A 20,662-nucleotide genomic window follows, 5' to 3' on the forward strand; every position below is an offset into this window, starting at 1 on the left:
GAATGGAAAGCACTGATTTTAACTGCTGTCACATGCTCTGATAGGATTATCTTCTCAGTGCATTCCAGAATCATTATGACTGACTTGTGATCATTTGGGCATAGGATGTAGGTGTAGTCTAGCAAAAAACAAGTAGAGGAGTGTTGCCTTACCCACTGACTTGTGCAAACGGAAACATGGGCATTGTAGTCACCTCTCCCTGCTCCATGAACATTGCCGAGAACCTGGTCTTCCCACGGGGTGACCAGTACCAGTCAGCTGTCCTTCCACGTGGAGGTCAGAGTGGGGATGGGAGGTTCTGAAGCCATACACATGTCTGGATCAGTGTTTTCCAAGTGTGTAGCCCAGTAGATCTGGTATATGCTTACTGTTGTAGATCACCTGTATGCTTTAGACCAGGATGGCTGTGGCCACAGCCTAGTCCTTCAAAAGTAACCCTCCTCCTTCCTAGGGGGTCAGTGGTTTGTACCAAGATGCATAAGCTAAACATAAAGGCTGTAAGTTTTTTTTTTTTTTGGTTTTTACGAGACAGGGTTTCTCTGTATTGTTTTGGAGGCTGTCGGTCCAGCCCAGCCTCGAACTCACAGAGATCCGCCTGCCTCTGCCTCCCGAGTGCTGGGATTAAAGCGTGCGCCACCACCGCCCGGCAAAGCTGTAAGTTTTATCAGCATATTCTCCTCCTAGGGCTGGCTTCTTCACTTTTCTTCTGTAAACTGATGTGGCAGGAGGCATGGCACCTTTTTTTTTTTTTTTAACAGCGTTAGGTGTTCAACCAGCTTTTGCGGTGGGGTCCACTATCTTCCCCTGATGGATTTCTCAAGAATTTATTGGTTTTAAATAAATATATTTAGACTTTGAAAAGATGCTAAATGTAGACATTAAATGAGGAGTGAGGGAAATCTATTCAAGGGACTCAGGTAGTCAGTGTGTGCAATGGCAACTTTGGGAAGCACAAGTAGGTAATACTTACAAAAGACCTATGAAGTTGGTTAGCTGTGAAGTCCAGCACAGGGGCATAAGCTCCACCAAGAGTAGCTCATACTAGGAAGAATACAGGCGTTTGGAAGTCATCTCTGCCACAGTGATACAGGGCCACAATGTCTCTTCCATGCTGAGCCAGCCCTGGGCTTCGGCTGCTCTCACATGAGTGCAAACTTTTCTGAGTTACCTCACTGCCTATTGGAGCAGTATCAAGTTAAGAACAATCCTGGGACCCCACAGAGTGGAGGGACAGAACTGACAGGCTGTTGTGACTTCCACTCATGTGCCATGACATGCATGCCTCAACATCACAAAACACACGAACACACATATCTTTTAATACAGAAAGATAGAGAAGCAGTAGGGAGGGGAGGAATACAGGCACAAAAAGGACCTTAGACCAGAGTGGCAGCAAAATAAAAACAACTTGGGGGAGCAGGTAGGTAGCCTCCAGGGGCCGGTAGCTGACATGCATGTGGAGTAGGCTTCACAGCATGTGTGTCAGGGCTGTCGTCTTTGAGGAGAACCTTCCTCAGAATGTACTTAAGAGAAGAGAGCCTGTTCCACACATGCCCCACCTCTGAGTCCCCCTCGTCTTACTGATGAAGTGGCAAGAACATATTGGTGACTTTGGAGTGAAAGGGAAGGAGACACTTTACAGACTCTCTTATTCTAGAAGCAGTCTTCCTTTCTATGAGGACCTGTGCCAAGGGCCCTGTGCCAACAGGTATGCCAATGGCAGACCACCTTCTCACTCTCAGTGAGAAGTAATCCCATACATGCCCCCAATAGAGCAACTGACAGACATCCTCCAGCCCACAGTAAAACCAGCCTCGGGGCATCTTTCTAGGGAAAGATGGGTACTAGAACACTGGTTGCCCAGCCACACCAGCAAGGAACTAGCAGGGCAGTCTGTTCCCTCTTGTGGTACAGCCTTTCACATGTGGTGCCCCAAGGCAGCACCCAAGGCAACATTTACTGGCACCTTTCTGACTTAGCTTTAGGAAGGTGACCAGATAGGAAACCTGTGGACCCAGATGAAGACGCCAGAAGTTGTGCACTTCCGCCCTGGCTTAGAGAAGGCAGCATGGATTTTAAGTGTCAACATTGCAACTTTCTAACTATGTACACCTCCTGCTGAATCCTTAACCTCCCTACCTCCAGCTCCTCCCTTCTAGAGTGGGGACAATAACAATTCTGTCTTTGGGAGTTTGCTGGGAGAGATATGGTGAAATAACGCAAAATGTATCATATAGTACCGAACATGGAGGATATTGTCTTAGCTATTACTGACCCAATTATGGTAAATCCTTGGTGTACAGGGAATATCAACTCTTTTTTTCTCATCCTAGGGGAAAGAAGTGCAGGAAAGCAGAGAGGGACAGGGAATATCAGAATGCTTGCCATGATGATGGCTATTTCAGGACACATTTTCTTTCTTCTAGGATGTAATCCAGAGGCCTTGACAATAGCAGGAACTGATGATCCAGCTGAGTATCATAGCAAGATGCTGCCCCTCCCAGCACAGCTGGCCGCTAAGGAAGAAGCTACACCCGTTTCCACAGGACAATGCAGAACAGACCAGTGTTTGGTTTATTAAAACAAAACAGGAAGGGTACCATCCACCCATCTGCTCTCATGTAAATCTAACAGGTAAAGCAGACTATTCCAGGGTATCCTACTTCCTCTAAAAGGAACTGATACATTCTTACCAAGTTAAACTTTCTTGACCTGTACAGTCCACTCAGTGCCACTGAAGACATGAAAGAACACAGGAGCTCCTTACTACCCATCCCATTTAGACCAGCCTCCATGTATTCCATTGTTCAGGCCATGTGCTTGGTCCACTGTTCTCCAGCAGCTGAGCTCACAGCATGCAGCACAGGGGAACAAGCACAGCAGAAGCTAACATGGAGAGAGACTTGAGGACTATACAGATCCTAGGATATCCCAGAAGCCACTGATGGCCACTACTGAGCTACATGCCACCTGGGGTTTCTTTGTTTCTCCTAAAGGATTTAGTGCAGTCCTATAGGAGGCACAGCAAGGATGCATGGAGATCTACTCAGCTCTTGCTAAGCCTCATGGTTTTCTGCTCAGAGTGTCCAGTGGCATTTCCTACCTCTTAAAATCACCCAGGTCTCTGCTAAAGACAAGCCTCATCATGGACAAACCTCTTAGTGATGCCATGGCTGCCAAGACACAGGAAGGTCCCCGGAAATCCTTCCTTACTGCCATGCTTCTGCAAGATGCTGGTCTGAGGATCTATCCTGCCTGTTGAGCAAATTCCACAGCAAAAGGGAAATGTGGTAGAGTGATCAGGAGATACTAGGGACCCAGGTGTACCTGAAAGGTTATGAAACTTTATGCTGCCCCTGAACAAGAACAATGCCTTAGTGGAGAGAGAAGGCGGGGCCTGGGGCTTTGCTTGCTTGAGAGCATGCTAGCTCAGGAATCCGCATGTCCCCTGTACTGAGGATATGAAGCAAGCCCCAAAGATAAATAAAGTGTGTGGGCTCAGAACTTTGGAAAGAGAAAGAGAGACACAGAAACTGATGTTAAATTTAAGCATTTACATACTCCTTTTTTTAGAAAACCATTATAAGTAGGGTATGATTTGAGAGAGGCTGAAAAAAAAAAAGCCAAAATGAGCTGTTTATCATACCCAGTAGCACCACTGAGAATGGATGTTTATTCACCTGATATAAACCACCCAGGATGAGAGCCTGGAGCCACCACATCAGAGGCTCCTCAATTGCTAAGTCTCTAATTAGTCATGACGCTGCTGCTGATGGATAATTAGGGTTAGTCTCAAAGTTAACTGACAAAACTTAAAAAAAAACAAAAACAGAATTCCCTGGGTGAAGCAGAGCAGAGCCCATTGTGGTGTGACTTTCAGATCCAAACCTCTGCTGGTACTAAGTTATTTTACAGCTTTCCTTGATTACACTGTTCCACAGGAAACACATTAAGGAAACCCGCGAAGGCTGATAATGGTCTTCCCATATTTTAATGGGAGCTAAGGACCAACCTCACTGAAAGCATGCAGCTTCCTTCACAGTGTCCCACCCACTTTCTCTGTGTGTTACATGTGTGTGCTTATGCATGCATGTGCTCATGTGTGCAAACTATACGGGTGTATGCTCACACATGTGCTTTGTGTGTGTGCTAGTGTGTCCTCATATACATGTATGCTTGCATGTGTGTACTGTGAATGTGCTCCTGTATGTGTGTGATTATTCATGTGGGTGATAGCAAGCAAGCTTGGATATGGTCTGTGGATTTTTGTGTCCTGTTTAAGTGACTTTCATATAGAATATGCCGCCAGTTTCATGGACACAGTCTGAGACCACTGAGGAACCCCAAGCCTCCAGGCTGACTCTCTGAGAGGGGCATAGTGACATGAACAGGGGACACCAGCCTTGTGAAGGGTGACCGGGGTGTTTGTATTTGGGCTGTGTTCACGTCTTTTCTCACACTCTGACAGAATGTCTGACAAAAGCAACTTGAAAACCAAGATTTCTCTCAGTTCACCGTCTCATCGCAGGAAGGCATGAGGACATTCAGAGTAGCAGCAGGACCATGAGGTGGCTTGCTCAGATCTCAGTGGCTGACCAGGAAGCAGAGAGCTCCAGGCCAGAAGCACCAGACTGTAACCTGCATGGCCCTCTCCCCAGGGACTCACTTCCCCAACTAGATTCCACCTCTTCAAAGCCCCACGACCTCCTGAAGCAGTGCCACAACCTAGAGACTAAGAGCTCAACACATGAGTCTGCTGAGTACATTCCATGTGCAAAGCACAGTGGGCTGAATGCGCAGCATCTCAGTCTGGAAGCTGCCCTCTATGGGGAGCTATAGCCTTCACAACTCACTGGCCACTGCAGGAGACATACCCTGATGCACTCGCTGCTATCCAACACCATATATTACTTCCTCAGAACTTCTAAGACATACATGGGTAAGGCAGCAGTGGGCTCTGCTGCTAAACCACTGTCATTGTTAGCTTCAGCTGTCAATTTGAAACAAACCTAGAAGGAATACCTCATTTGAGGAATTGCCTCTATCATATTGTACAACATTTTTTTTTATTGATTGATGCAAGAAGGCCTGGTTCACTGTGGGCTGTGCTACCTCTGGGAAGGTAGGCCTAAGCTGTATAAAAAAGTAACTGAAACATGGGTTTGGGTGTAAGCCAGTAAGCAGTGCTCCTCTGTGGTCTCTGCTTCAGTTCCTGTCTCTAGGTTCCTCATTGTGCCTCTGTCCTGACTTCCTTTGATGATGATGCAATAAACCCTTTCCTTCCCAAGTTGTTTTTTGTTTGTTTGTTTGTTTCTGAGACAGGGTTTCTCTGTATTGCTTTGGCCTTGAACTCACAGAGATCCACCCACCTCTGCCTCCCAAGTGCTGGGATTAAAGGCGTGCACCACCACACCCAGCCCCAAGCTGTTTTTTGTCATAGTATCACAGCAACAGAAAGTGAACTATGCCAATATCATGGAAGAAAATAATGCAATCACATTGAGCCTATTTCTGAGGCAGAGTCACTGTCCATACAGGAAAAAGGCTACCCAGAATTGGGGGTTACACACACAAAGAAAGAATCAAGACCACCAACAAAAAGAGACAGGGTGAATAATTCTTCCAGTAAGGTTATAAAACTTCAGAAGGCAAAGCCTAGCTAACAGACTAGATTGTCGGGAGATCTTGAAGGTTCTACTTACTAAAGGTTCAAGCCTAATCTCTCTGTGCACTACCCAGCAAGATGTGAAAAGCTCCCACTTCCATAGACCAGCCTCTCCTCTCCATGCCTTCCCTACCATAATATATACTTGTGCTCTCTGGAACTGTGATCCACAATAAACCCATTCTCCTTAAACTGCACTGTCACAGGGGTGAGGAAGGTGGCCAATTCAGCTTAGCATGGAGGCCAATATTCCTCTTCCTCACCATGGAACCTTCCCCAGTCAACCTCAAGGCTGGCAAGACCTTCACCAGTCCCAGATGAGCCTGACATACTGAAATAGTACTTCCACAAATGCCTGGGCAATGGAGTGCCAGACTGGAATGGTGAACTCATTAAACAATGAATACTTACAAAGTGGAAGTGTTAGCTACTGAAATTAGCTGAGTTGTTGATATATCAGGTAAGGTATCAGCCTTCAGGACATGGCAATCCCAGAAGCCGAGAGGATATGCTAGAGAATTCAGGGACAGAGGAATTTCCATGGGGTAGACCTGCAGCAGTGGTGCTGAGAAGGTAGGGTTTCCAGATGGACAACTGGAGACCCAGGAGACAGAGTGGGGAGTGGAGTGTGATCCAATGAGGCCAGACACTGGCAGCAGGAAACACAGACTGGTCAGACATATGAGGTAACCTGCAGGACCTGTTATGAAGCCAGGTGATCACACAGGCAAGACAGCTAAGCTGGGCCCTGGGGAGTGGTCACACATTTGGGGCTCAGAGCCTATCTTCTGTGTGATCCAACCATAGAACAGTCCCAGACATATAGCTTCAGGAAGCAAGTTCTCTCTAGTCATTAATTTGGAAAAACTGTAAATAAGTGAGAAGTGACTCTTAGTGCCATCTCTGCCACTTGAACATAAACACTGTTTAGCAAGTTTACACATTCTTTTGCCTCTGTCTGGAACTGTTAATCACTCTTGTCTTGGCTGCTCAGTATCATTTGACCTAATAATGGTGAGAGCTCTAGGCAACATCTTCAAGGTTAGCATGCTTGCTAATCATGTCAAAAGAAGTCCTTGGTTGATGTTCCAGTTGAGTTACAGGTGTGGACAACTCTTCCTTGCATTTATATGTAACTGAACAATGTCCACAGAAGAGCACATATCATCTAATGTAGGTATGGTAGGATACATTCCTTCAATGTCTCTTGATTGGAAGGGACACAGCCATGTCTGCCAGAAGATGGTGGAGGACATGAAGTGAAGACAGTCCCGCACTTGGCAGATGGAGGAAGATCTCGCCAGCTGAAAGTGTGGCCAGGCCCTTCACTGCTGTGGGGTGGCAGCCAGATGCTTGGCTTCTGACCAAGCTAGGTTCCTTCCACTGCCACCCAGAGTAGCCCTTGACAAGCCACCAACACTCTCTGGGCCTCAGGTTCTTCCTCTATGAAACATTCCTACCATGATTGTCTCTACAACCTGCCAGAATTAAGCAAGCAGGTCTCCCCACTCACTCTGTGGCTTTCCACTTGCACTGACCTTCACCTTTGCAGGATTGGTAGACAGGTGCTGAGCCCCAACTCAACACGTGGGGGCAACTGCAGGTCAGACCTTAGCCAGAGTGAGCGATGTCCCTAAGGGAGCCTTGTGATTTGCCCAGTCTCCTCACAGTTTGGAGTTGGACACCCTGAGAGAGACCAGCCCAGCAGAGGCCACTGTTGGGACCAGACATGCTAAAAGCCCACAGCTGCACTGGTCAAGTAACCAAAAGCTGCAAGCTGATTCATTCCAATCCAGGATTCACACGCGCTGCAGTGGGCTTGGTTTCAGTTTTAGGTTGAACTGTTAGAACTGATCACGACTGGCACCTGTTTTTATTTCCTTCCAAAGCAACATTTTCCTGAGAGGGCAACAGTTCCCCTCCTGCTTCCTAAAACCTGCCTCCTAGTTTCAAGTATCATTTTTGCCACCAAAGGAAGAAAGTGCCTTTTCAGGTCATCCAGGGAATACCTGCAGATGGTCCCCAGGCTTAGTCACTGGCCTGTATTTGTGAAATCATGTATGTATTCTCTTTCTACTCTATAAGCTACCCTTTCTACCCAAAAGTCACTATTTGCTTTCTGAACTATTAAGCAAATCTCAAAAATACACAGAAGAAGCTGGGTGTTGGTGGCGCACGCTTTTAATTCCAGCACTTGGGAGGCAGAGGCAGGTGGATCTCTGTGAGTTCCAGGCCAGCCTGGTCTACAGAGTGAGTTCCAGGACAGCCTCCCAAACAATACAGAGTAACCCTGCCTCAAAATACCAAAAAAATACACAGAATACACAGAAGAGGTGTCATTGTCATCCATATGAAAACATGCCAGTGTGACACGCAGCCACTCATCTGAACATTTCACTCATGACACAAGAAGAGGCAGCTTGTATGAAACTGTTCTTTGAGTACAGACTGGACAGGGGTATGTGCTGGGTCTCAGGAGCCTGTTCCTACACAAGGGAATGGAAAGACCAAAGTCCAAGATTGGAAGGAGTTTTATACATCAAACAAGCACTGGATGGGCAGTTCAAACTTGTAGGAAACACTGAGGAAACAAGAGGTGGGGTCAGCCTTGCTACCTCATGATCAAGTGGGAAGAAAGAAAGATGCAGCATTGCAGCACAAAACTAGAAAGGAGAAAATCAACCCACATTTGCCTGGCAGAAGAGTTCTCACAACCTTCAACCCACTTGTCTGTAAGAACACTCCTCCAGAGACCCACAGCCAGAAAGTTTCTGGAGGAATGGGATGACAAGTCCAAGAAGTAGCCAACAATGGTGTGAATTCTAAGAGCTTCCTGACTTCAAGCTAGAATTCCTGAGCCCAGCCCCAGTGGTCAATGCTAGCTTGGTAAAGTCAGCCTGCCTATACTACACACAGCAAGAAGAACTCTCTATGCTTTGTCACTGCCCAACAGGCAAGATATCAGATGCTCTATGGAGTTTCTTCCATTGCTGTCTGAAATTTGGGGACCAAACATGAAGAGGCTCTCTCTGGAAAAGTGACCTGTAACTACAGAAGGCTAGTTCTTGCTCATACACTTAACCCAACACTGTGTCTATTTCTCTGGGTGCCAGTTTTATCTGGCACTTTGTCCCCTCTGGATGATTACACCCAATTCTGCAGTACTGCACATCTAGAGTTCTGCATTCCATACACCTTTCCTGCCCCAGGATAAGCACAGCTGGATGGAGGGATGGCATTTGTTGGCCTGAACTGAAATTTCTTGGAAGACTTTGGGGATCCTTCTCATATTTGCTGAAATTCCTGTTTTCACCACCATTTTCCAAGCAACCCATTCTCCTTTTCTATCATAAGGAAACCCCCACAGATAGATCTGTGTTCAGATGGGACAACCACACAAGGACAATGTAGGTACAAAGGCAAGTTAGGGCAACTAGAGGGAGTACACACCCCTTTCCAACTCCCTGAATCTACAAACTACTGAAATACATCAAAAGGAAGTCAATTATGCTAGAGTGTAGGGGTGGGCATGAATGGGCTCAAAGCTCCAGGGTACTTCCTATGCAGCTGAGCACTTTACAAGAGGAGAAAGTGGAGCCAGGAGATATGCTGCTTGCCTTGGTGGGGTCTGTTTACACGCCATGTGGAATGAAGGTCTGCTAACCAGTCCTGTGCTGACTACAGCCAGAAATCAGACCCCAAATGCAGCCTAGGCCAAATGCAGTCTGTCTTTGACACCCCTCCCCCCCCAATCCAGCCAAATAGGAATAGTTGATTTACTTACATATAACCCAACGCCAAACTCTCAAGTCAAAAGAAAATGCTGGGCCAACGTGAAGCTTACCCTGCCTCAGGAGTTCTAGAAGCAGAAGTGCTTTGGCGCTCCCTGTGGCCTCTTGGCTTGGAACTGCGGCTTTCAGAGCTGCTCACATGTCCTGTCCCCAGGGACTTCCTACTGTGGGCATGTGCTGTAGGGCCATCCTCATACCCATTCAATAGGCCTTGGCCAGCTCGGGTTCTTGTCCTCGTTGGCTGACATCCCTCTGATTTGTCCTCTTGTGCTGCCGGGACATCTCGAGCTGGTTTGTATCCATGAGAAATCAGGAGATCTTCCACACTGTACATGGTGCAGTGTCATCAAAACTCACAGGTTTGAACCATCATGGTGGCAGGACCCATCACTGCAAGGACAACAAAGAGCTGCATTTATGAACACCCACACCAAAGTGGACACATACCCTTCCCAGGCCTGCCAGGGATGCATATCTAGACCTTGTCAGAAAGAGATGGGATCTCACTGTGTACCTTATGCTGACCTTGCAAACTTGCAATCCTGCTGCCCCAGGTTTACAAGCACTGGAATCACAAGTGTGCACTACTAGACCAGCCAGGGTTCATGTAAAACTTTTGTCAATCAAATATTTTCACAGTTATTTTGTACCAAGTTTCCTAAGTTAGCCAAGGGTGGCCAGAGGCAAATACAACCTAGAGACCAGCACACTTAGTGGCTCATCCTATGTTAATAGCTAGAGGCATGAAGATCAAAGACAGGGAATGCAGACATCCAATAAGGGAAAAGCAGATGGAGCTGCCAGTCACAGAGACTGGGTCTAGCTCTGGCCTGGGCACCATGGGTTTGGGAGCTCCATCCCCAGCCACTCCATGGGCAAAGGGAAAGCCACTGTGGCCAGAGAAACAATTGTCAAGAAATGTGTGCTGGCCAGCATGCAAGTGTGATGAAGTTGCCTGCACTTCCTGCCAGTAGGAGTTCTCCCTGGGTCCCTGCACTATGCTGCTGATCTTAGGTACATATCTCCCATTAGAACACACAAGCAGAGACATCTCTGCAGTCAGCTTCGGAGTGATCATACTTTGTAGGTCTGAAACTGTGCATGGGGTCCCTCTTGGAAGGTTGGAAAGCTCTGGAAGTTAGTGGCCTCACAGAAAACTCTGTGCCACCATTCCTGACACTACTCTGTCACTTTCGGAGAGTCACAATAGTGTGACTTTCAGGGAGTCACAGATGGGCCATTCACTTACACAGCAAAGAGGGATCCGAGGAACAAGCATTTGTTTTAAGTTAGTTAACAAGGACCTTGGCCATGTGAATGTGGAGGAAGGCTATTTAGCTCAAGATTTTGCTGGCTACATCTCCAGCATCTAGCAATTAGCATGCTTTCTGGAAATACTTGTGGAATGGATGCACGAATGAGAAAGGGGGCACCAGGGCAATGTTTTGAAGAATAGTTAGGAGTTGGACAGATACACTGCATCTGTCACTATAGAAGTGGGAAACTTGGCACTTTAAACAGACTCTGGGTATGATGACCATGGCATAGAGACAGAATCCTGGCGACCCAGAGTAAAGGGCCCATACCCATGAATCTGTGTCTTCAGACAGAGATGGTTGGTTGCATGCAGCCCTTCCTCACAAAACGCCCATGTGGGTCAATGTGCCCCTGGGGTTTGGTAAACCAGTCCAGCATCTTTATTTTCCCATAGTTATATTCAGAAAATACTTCAGCAAGACAATAACCTACTAAAGCAACAGGTCTTTCTGAGGATATCCAGCTTGTCAGAGCCAAAGTGACCTCAGATAACTGAGGTCAAGGGATTGCTGATGTTGAAAGTATTACCTGTTTTCTTCTCTGGGGCCTGCAACTCACAGGAGTGGGAGGAGAGTACAGGCTTCAGTGCTCAGAGCTGAGCCGCCAGCTGACCTGCACGTCTTACCCATAACCCCAAAGGCAACACTGCCATGCAGGCTCATGGGAGACTTCTGTCCCTTAGGTATATGTATTCTTTACCTTGACCCAACTCAGCTTGCCCTCTGCCTCATGTGAGGCCCTGACCCCTCTCCTACAGGTTCCTGTATACTATTACTCTAAAAACACCTGCTCTGTTTGGCTTGCTTCTTTGATGTCACTCCATTTAAAATGGAATGGGCTGCATCAAGAGGTAGCAGTTCTTTTCTACAGACATATTAATTGCAGTATCAACCAAGATAAACCAATGAGGCACCAAGGAGTTTCTATTTCCTTCTAATTCTCAGATACCAACATTGTAGGTCATTATTAATTCTGTCATTCACACACCATCTCAGAGGTGGTTATAAAGACAAACACATTACAAAGGCTAACACACACCAAGGTTGTCACTGTCATAAAAGTTGTTTTGTTTTGCAACCTGGGAAGGTAAGAGTATAGCTAAAACAACACAGAATTAGGCATGATCCAGGGTCTGGTGAGCTACTCTTTTCAGATATAGTCCCTGAAGTGGGTGAGGAACCACCTCAAGCTTTCCTACATGTAAAATGGCAGGAAACAATTTTCCCAGAGCGCTGCACTGTTCTGAAAGCCCAATAAGAACAGGTACACATTACCATGCAAACAAATATGACAGATTATTATGCAGACAATTTCACCATGTGCTTTTGCCATTTTCTGTTTCCTTTGGTATCGTGTGGTATATTGCTCTTGGTACCACCACATGCTGGATACTCAGCCTTTCCAAGAACCCAAGAATAGAATATTACTTTGTAAGAATAAAACATTCATTGTGTCTTTTTGTGGCTTGGGTACCAAGGTAATTGTAGCTTCATGAAAAGAGTTTGGCAATGAAACTTCTACGTCTATTGTGTGGAACACTTTGAGGAGAATTGGTGTTAGCTATTCTTTAAATTTTTGGTAGAAATCTGCAATGAAACCATCTGGCTCTGGGCTTTTGTTGGTTGGCAGACTTTTGATGAAGGCTTCTGTTTCATCAGGGGTTATAGGCCTGTTTAAACTACTTATGTATTCTTTTATTTTGGTAAGTGATATCTATCCAGAAAATTGTCCATTTCCTTTAAATTTACAATTTTGTGGAGTACAGGTTTTCAAAGTATGACCTGATGATTCTCTGGATTTCCTCAGTATCTGTTGTTATGTCCCCTGTTCATTTCTAATTTTGTTAATTTGCATATTCTCTCTCTGCCTTTTGGTTAGTTTGGATAAAGGTTTGTCTATCTTGTTGATTTTCTCGAAGAACCAACTCTTTGTTACATTGATTATTTGTATTGTTTTTTATTTCTAATTTATTGATTTCAGGCCTCAGTTTGATTATTTCCTGGTGTCTACTCCTCTGGGGTGAGTTTGTGTGTTTTGTTCTAGAGCTTTCAGTTGTGCTGTTAATTCTTTAGAGTGACTATTCTCCAGTTTCTTCATGTGGGCACTTAGTGCTACGAACTTTCCTCTTAGAAATGCTTTCAAAGTGTCTCGTAAGTTTGGGTATGTTGTGTCTTCATTTTCTTGAATTGTAGGAAGTTTAATTTCTCTATTTCTCCCTTGACTCAGGAATGGTGCAATTGTGCATTGTTCAATTTCCATGAGCTTGTAGGGTTTCTGCAATTTGTGTTGTTGTTGAATTCTAACTGCACCCAAGCCACACAAATACACAACTAAGAAAGAAGACTACAGACAAGTATCACTTATGAACATTGATGCAAAAATACTCAATAAAATACTGACAAATGGAACCCAAGAACACATCAGAAAAATCATCCACCATGATCAAGTAGGCTTCATCCCAGGGATGCAGGGATGGTTCGACAAACAAAAATCTATCAATGTAATTTACCATATAAACAAACTGCAAAAGAAAAACCACATGATTATCCCACTAGATGCTGAAAAAGCCTTTGACAAAATCCAATACCCCTTCATGATAAAGGTCTTGGAGAAATCAGGGATAACAGGAACCTAGCTAAATATAATCAAAGCAATATACAGTACACCAACAGCCAACATCAAACGAAATGGAAAGAGACTCAGCGCGATTTATTCTAAAATCAGGACAAAACAAGGCTGTCCACTCTCTCCATATCTCTTCAATATTGTACTTGAAGTTCTTACTAGAGCAATAAGACAAAAAGGAGATCAAGGGGAAACAAATTGGAAAGGAAGAAGTCAAACTTTCACTATTTGCAGATGATATGATAGTTTACACAAGTGACCCAAAAAACACCTTCAGCAAAGTAGCAGGATACAAGGTTAACTCTAAAGTATCAGTAGCCCTGCTATATACAGATGATAAATGGGCTGAGAAAGAAATCAGAGAAGCATAACCCTTTACAATTGCAACAAACAACATAAGGTATCTTGGAGTAATGCTAACCAAACAAGTGAAGGACCTGTTAGCAAGAACTTTCAGTCTTTAAAGAAAGAAATTAAAGAAGATACCAGAAAATGGAAAGATCTTCCATGCTCTTGAATAGGTAGGATCAACAGAGTAAAAATGGCAATCTTGTCAAAAGTAATCTACAGATTCAATGCACACAGTTCATTCAATACATCTTTCCTGGTCAGATATGGTGGATCATGTCTCAAAATTCAGGAAGCTGAGACAGGAGGACTGTTCCAAGTGTAAGACCAACCTGAGATATCTAGTAAATTCTAGGTCAGCTGAGATACAATGTTCAGTCCCTGTCTCAAAAAAAGATATTGGGGGGACATCAAGTTAGGATGTGAGTGTGAGGTATCAGTCACAGGCTCATGTGTTTTGGACATTTGTTCTCCAATTGTTGGTCCTATTTTGAGAGGCTGTGGGCATGTAAGGAATAAGGAACAGTCTGGGGGTGAGCCCAATAGGTTTTGGCCCTACCCCAGTTCCTGTCTGAGTTCTATGCTCGCTGACCCACTATGATATGAACAAGTACGTACCTTCACTGCCACAGCGGAATGTGCCCTCTCAAGCATGTGTCAAAATGGAAGTCATTCTTTGATAAATATTTGGTCACAGCAAGGTGACTAGTAACTAATGTGTTTGCCTACATTTGTTTTCTTGAATTAAATGCTAATAAGGAAATACCTAAGAAAGTTATTGAGACAGTTACTATTTCACTTTTTAAGATTGCTGGTTAAGACTAATCAACTTCATGAAGCACTAGTTTGAAGAGCACCAATGTAGATGTCATCCCTCTGATGGTCAGGGTGTCAGGAAAGATGACTTCTGAAGTATGTTCAATAATGCTACTACTCCCTGAGAAATGCCTTGGTCTAACAAGTCCCTTGTTCTCCTCTCAACAGCAAATCAAGCTGTTCTACCTATCAGAATTTGGCTTTTCAAGAAAGGCCATAGCCACCTTGTTCTGCTGCTTTTCTGGTCTTCAGAACACCAAGGGAAGAAGAGACCATTCTCCCTAAGAATGCCATCACTTCTTTCTCCTCAGTCTGTGGAGTCCACCACTGACTGGCACACCCAGCATGCAGAAGAACCCACAGGGTCCCAGAAGTGAAATACATCTTCCATGCTGCCACTCTCACTCTGCGTGTCTGGCTTGAGAAAGCCACCAGGAAGCTTTGTACATCTATTGGGTTTTGCTGTTGTCTGGACCTTCCTCAAGGGACTGCTCCACAATAGGAACTGATCGTCTAGGGAAGGGACTTTTATCCCAGGGGACTCTGTTGTCAGAACAGACATCTAGATGTCTCTTGTCTTAGAGAGAAGCTATTGCAGATGCTCTGCTCCAGCAGCCAAGGTGGAGGGCAGGCATGAAGCGTGGCTGTGACATCATGAAGACCCATGTTTACATGTATTCGGGTACCTTAATATCAAGCCCTATTTTCTTAAAAGTAAGTGGATCTGCCACTTACCCCAAGAAAGGACAGGTGTCCCAGGAGCTGGGAGGATGCTAACTTAACCATTGCTTCTAGCCTCTGTGGCATCCCTGTGTAGATGAGAGGAATCAAGGGTGAGCTGGCCCAGAAAGCCTCATGGGGCCTCTCGGCCACATGCCCTTTCCTAGTTTGGTCTTGTACAACTTGGACTAAGCCAAACAAGCCTTTTCATTAAAACAAACTCTGTAAGGCACATATACAAAGAAGAAAAAAATGGGTCTATAAAAGTTCCCTTTTCTTGTATATAAGGTTTTATGCAGTCTAAGAATAGTTAAGATAACGCAAACTTGAGGGATTTCATTCCTGTCTTCTAAACATTTAAAGGCAGGTATAGTGGGCTGGGGCACTGCACACACGTGGTGGAGACATACATGTACAAAATACTCAGGCATAGAAAACAGATCATTTAAAAACTTAAAAAAAAATGAAGGCAGTCGTGGAGTTCCTAGCACTTGGGAAACAGAAACAAGAGAAGCTGTGAATGTTCAAGGCCAACTAGAGCGAGACCTTGTGCAGGGGTGGGGAGGAGACAGAAAGAGAGAATGTACAAGCAAGAGAGAGAATGAACATATCATTGAAAAAAACCCCACAGAAACCAAACACAATACTGAGTGGGAAGGAAGGTCAGGTTTAGCCCCAAGCACCCTTGTTTACCTCTATTGGACTGGTTTAAATTATGCTTTCATGAGATGAGACCAAAAAAGAAATGCTTATTAGTATGCAGGCTCTCATTTAGGTGGAGAAGGGAGGTAAATTAGAGAAGCAAGAAGGCTGAGGAGCCAGGATTTTCTTTCTGGGCTTTATGACTCACTCATGAGATCTAGTTTGTATCTTACTGTCCCACTGTTCCCCTTGGGAATGTTGTGACCAGCTACAAACTGTTCAAAACACCCCCCAGTAGGTCCACAACACATTTCTACTCATGGTTAATTTATTCTTTATTCTCTTTGCCTTTTGGCCCCATTAAACCTTTCTAAAAATCCCAAGAAAACCTTGCTTTACTGGGCTGGACAAATGGCTCAATAGTCAGAAGTGTTGCTGTTCTTTAAGAGGACCCAAGTTTGCTTCCCGGCACCCATATCAGGAGGCTGCCAAGAACTCCAGCTCCAGCGAGTCTGACACTCCCTTCTAGACACATGGGAACATGCATGTGCATGCACGCATGCAGGCGTGTGCGCACACGTGCGCACGCACGCACACACACACACACACACACACACATTAAAAAAATAATAAATCTTTGGAGAGATGGTTAGTGGCACTTACTGACCTTCCAGAAAACCTGAGCTCATTCCCTAGCACCCATGTTGGGTGGTTCACAACTTCAGGGGATCTAACACCTCTGGCCTCCAAAGGTACCCAGTCACATGCGCATACCTATACATGCAATACAAACATGCATACATATAGTTTAAAAATGGCAGTTGTTAGGTTTACCCAGATCTGTCTAGGATGGCAGTTCAGACAACTAGTTTAGATCCCTCCATATATATCTCCCTCCTTCCCATTAACTAGTTTTCTGGTTTACTAATAACACCTAAACATAAACAAGGAGAGAAAAAGATGTGGTGGTATCAAGCTTACAACTATGTGTTTAAAAAGAACTCCTGTTTTACTGTTTAGGATGAAGGTGGCTCTTTACACAAGTCATTCCTCAAGTGACTGACTGCCTCCATGACAATATTAGTGTTAATTTTAAGATATGCAACAAGTGAGTTACTTAGAAATACACCATTCAACTGTATGGTTACCTTCACAGGCCACTTAAGTCACTGTGGTTTTCAGATTCTTCCTAAGTAAGCCTGTATGTAAAACCAAGAAACAGACAAATCAGGAGGATATCCACGCCAAATGAGAAAGTGGCAACAAGAGAGACCCTGAATACTTAAAGAAAAAACAAAAAACAACTGCCTAGAATCAGTTACTGTTACCTGCAAAACTGACAATCTGGACTCTGCACAGTTACTAGGGAGCTGCAGGTGGACTTGGGTAAGTATAGGAATGCTGTACGGTGAACGTGATGGGAAGGAGAGGGCCAAAGTGGTGAGGGAGAACGTTAGAAACCCCTTTGAATATACATTCAGGGAACTGGCAGGGAAGAGGATGGAAAAGAGGGAATAGGAGTAAGTATGTCAAAAAAAAGCCATGTATTTTGGACTTAGTATGATTAAAACAACAGTCATTTGTAGAAAGTATTTTTTGTTTCGGAAGACAACAAGTAACTTGATTTTAATACAACCCACTGGTGTTGGCTAGTTTTATGTCAACTTGGCACAAGCTAGAGCCATCAGAGAGGAGGAAGTCTCAATTGAGAAAACGCCTCCACAAGGTTGGGTTGTGGGCAAACCTGTAGCACATTTTCTTAGGGGAGAGCCCAGCCCATTGAGGATGGGGCCACCCCTGATGGTGGTCCTGGGGCCAGGATGTAAAATAGATGAATAAAAAAAGAAAAGAAAAGAAAAAACAACAGGCTGAGAAAGTCATGAGGAGCAAGCCAGTAAGCAGCACCCCTTCATGGCCTCTGCATCGGCTCCTGCCTCCAGGTCCAGCACTGCTTGTGTCCCTGCCCTCACTGCTTTTGATGATGAATTGTGAATGAAGTAAATCCTCTCCTCCCTAAGTTACTTTTGGTCGTGGTGTTTCATCCCAGCAATAGTAACCGTAACTAATACACCACTCATTCCCCCAAAATTCCTTTTCCTCCAAAATCACTATTACTGATTTTTTTTAAATCAAAGAGCAGTTTTGTCACTTCCAAAGAACCTGAGTGAAACCACTTACACCAGTCTTTCTCAACCTATGGGTCACAACCCCTATTGGAGTCGCATAACAGATATTTACATTACAGCTCATAACAGCAGAAAAATTATGAAGCAGCAACAAAATAATCTTATGATTGGGAGTCATCATAGATACACAACTGTATTAGATGATGGCAGCATTAGGAGTTTGAGAACCATTGCCTTATACCAACTTACTGTGACAGATTTCTGAGTTCTTCTATATCACCTGTGTCCTTACTATTCACTGACTGAATTATAAAATAGGAAGCTGCTGCTAACAATGCCCTTGCATTAGGAGGGAGCTGTGCTTACCACGCCCCACCAAGAGTGTGCACGTGGTGGGGTGTGGGTGAAATATCGTGCATATGTGAGAGGAGGAGTGTATGTCTGCATGTTAGTGTGTGAGTTGTGGGTCAGGGTGTATGTGTGTGAGAGACAGTCTGTATAAGCGAGTGTGTCTGTGAGTTGTGTTCCTGTGTTTGACTTGTGCTTGGTTTGTTTGAGAGAGGTATATATGTATGATTTGTGTGTGAGTTGGGCACTCTGCCTGTGTGAGTTTCATTTGAGGTGTGTGTGTGCCCAGATGGAAGTTGGAGTACTGCAGGTGACAAGCAGAGTTTTGCATTCCTGAAGGAGCACACTGGACAACCAAGTTGATGTACTTAGGCTCTTCACAGCTCTGGAAATCTGGATCTCCCTCCAACCTGTCTCTTGTGTGATGAACAGCACATTATTTCCCAGTCAGCTGACCACAGAAAAGAAAGGGGGAGAAAAGGGTACAGCTTGTGGCCATGACATGGAACAAAGCTAAATAGGTCATATGCAGATAGAACTCTGACCTTGGCCTCATTAGCATCCATGCAGAGGCCACCCAAGAGAGCAGAGGCGGATGGCCACATAGTCAATAGGATATTGCTTCTGTAACCAGCAAGTCTCTGGTCCAAATAACACACTCCTTCTAGCCTAAATTCATCAAGGTATGGAAGACACTGGGTATGCTGGCTCTGGGCACCGGAGAATATAAAGACAAAACCCACTCATCCAAACCATCATAATATCACCACAATTTTGGTGGTATTTCAATTATGCAAAGTACAGAGTAAATGAATCCTATTTAATAGCTATTCTCCCTTCTCATTTGTTAAAAATAACATTTTTTATTTTCATATTTGTAGAAATAAACCATCCCAAGACAGTGAAGAGAACAAAATATTAACAAACTCATTACCCAAACCAGAACAGAAAATTTTGGTTAGAACATGACCTGAACATGAAGAGACAAATGCCAGATCACAAATCTGAAAGATATTCACTCATTTAAATCAAAGAAATAAAAATTAAACTAAATTGTTGAATACATACATATTAAACCAAATGTGACGATTCACACCCCAGATTATCAAAGCTTAAAAAATATTTTATTTATGTGTATGTGCCCTCAGAACACCAGAAGGGGGTGTCAGGTAGTTGCAAACCACCTGTTATGGGAGCAGGAGACTGATCTCAATAGACTCTCTGAACTACTGAGCTATCTCTCCAACCCCATACATTTGTAAAAGCATGTTTGCTGCTGATGAGGGCACAGCATTGTCTGTGTGTTTTGAATGTGTGGGAGGGTTGTATGCAAATGGATAACTTCTTTTTCAGCAGTGATTAGGAGTCTTAAATCCAATGGGAGGCTGAGCCAAGAGGTTTGACAAGTCAACCTGGACCACACAGCTAGATTACCCCTCAGGAAAACAAAACAAAACAAATGATCAGATGATAAGTAGTAAGAGCTCTGAAACCCTATGGACTGATAATTTCACTTTTTGGGATCCATCCTAATGACATAAGCAGAGGTGCATATACATAAATTTAATGCTCTTTATATAGTTCTCTTCATAACATTCATGTTTGTTTGATGGGACATTAAGTTTATTAGGGATTGAAGTTTTCACAAACAAACATGTATAAAATTGTATTTTCAGGCACAGAGAAATGTCACACCTGACATGGATGTGGAGAATTGAACTTGGATCCTCTGTAAGAGCAATGAGTATTAACCACTGAGACCTTTCTAGCCCAATATACTATTTTATCATTAATCAGCACTCATGAGCAGTTATCAGACTCATAACTTAAATTTTATCAATGTAAGGTGCTAGTTTAATATAATTATTTATACTGTCAATAAGTAGTAATGCAGTTAGTTCCTCAGGTATCTTACCTCCTGCAATGTTGATTTTTAAAAGCTTTAGTAATTTGATAAGTGAATGGTTGTCTCTTTCTAGTAATTTTGTTTGTATTCCAGTTTTTTTTAAAAAAAAAACTTTTAAAAACAAAGGATGGCTTAGGTAGGATTGTGTAGGTGGGTATCCTTGAAAATATATTTCATATCAGGAAGAATCAATGGCCATAAAAGAGAAGTTGGAGAAAAGAATAAAGGGCTGGAGAATGATAGGAGATTCTGGTATGATGCACATGTCCTATCTGCCCAAGGCTCCTTACCTGCTTCCTGAAGCTTCAAGTCACATGCTCTGATGATGGAATCCAATACAAGATCACAAGCTGCATTC

General features: G+C 44.1%; 1 protein-coding gene across 3 annotated transcripts in view; it reads right to left on the reverse strand.

Moving 5' to 3' along the window:
* Positions 1 to 20,662, reverse strand: part of Jcad (junctional cadherin 5 associated) — a 41,328-nt gene that overhangs the window by 16,785 nt on the left and 3,881 nt on the right. Inside the window, exons 1-2 of one of the 3 annotated variants that reach the window (XM_040755353.1) lie at positions 17,073 to 17,115; positions 9,510 to 9,846 (exon numbers count right to left, since the gene is read on the reverse strand). In XM_040755353.1, coding sequence (XP_040611287.1) covers positions 9,510 to 9,790 — 281 coding nt within the window. In that variant the 5' untranslated portion in view covers positions 9,791 to 9,846; positions 17,073 to 17,115. Of the gene's footprint in view, positions 1 to 9,449; positions 9,847 to 17,072; positions 17,116 to 20,662 lie in introns of those variants that run through there. The other 2 variants (XM_005085169.4, XM_013124556.3) reach the window with 2 other exon arrangements.

This window comes from Mesocricetus auratus, unplaced genomic scaffold (genome assembly GCF_017639785.1).
Source record: "Mesocricetus auratus isolate SY011 unplaced genomic scaffold, BCM_Maur_2.0 Super-Scaffold_100013, whole genome shotgun sequence".
Taxonomy (NCBI): Eukaryota; Metazoa; Chordata; class Mammalia; order Rodentia; family Cricetidae; genus Mesocricetus; species Mesocricetus auratus.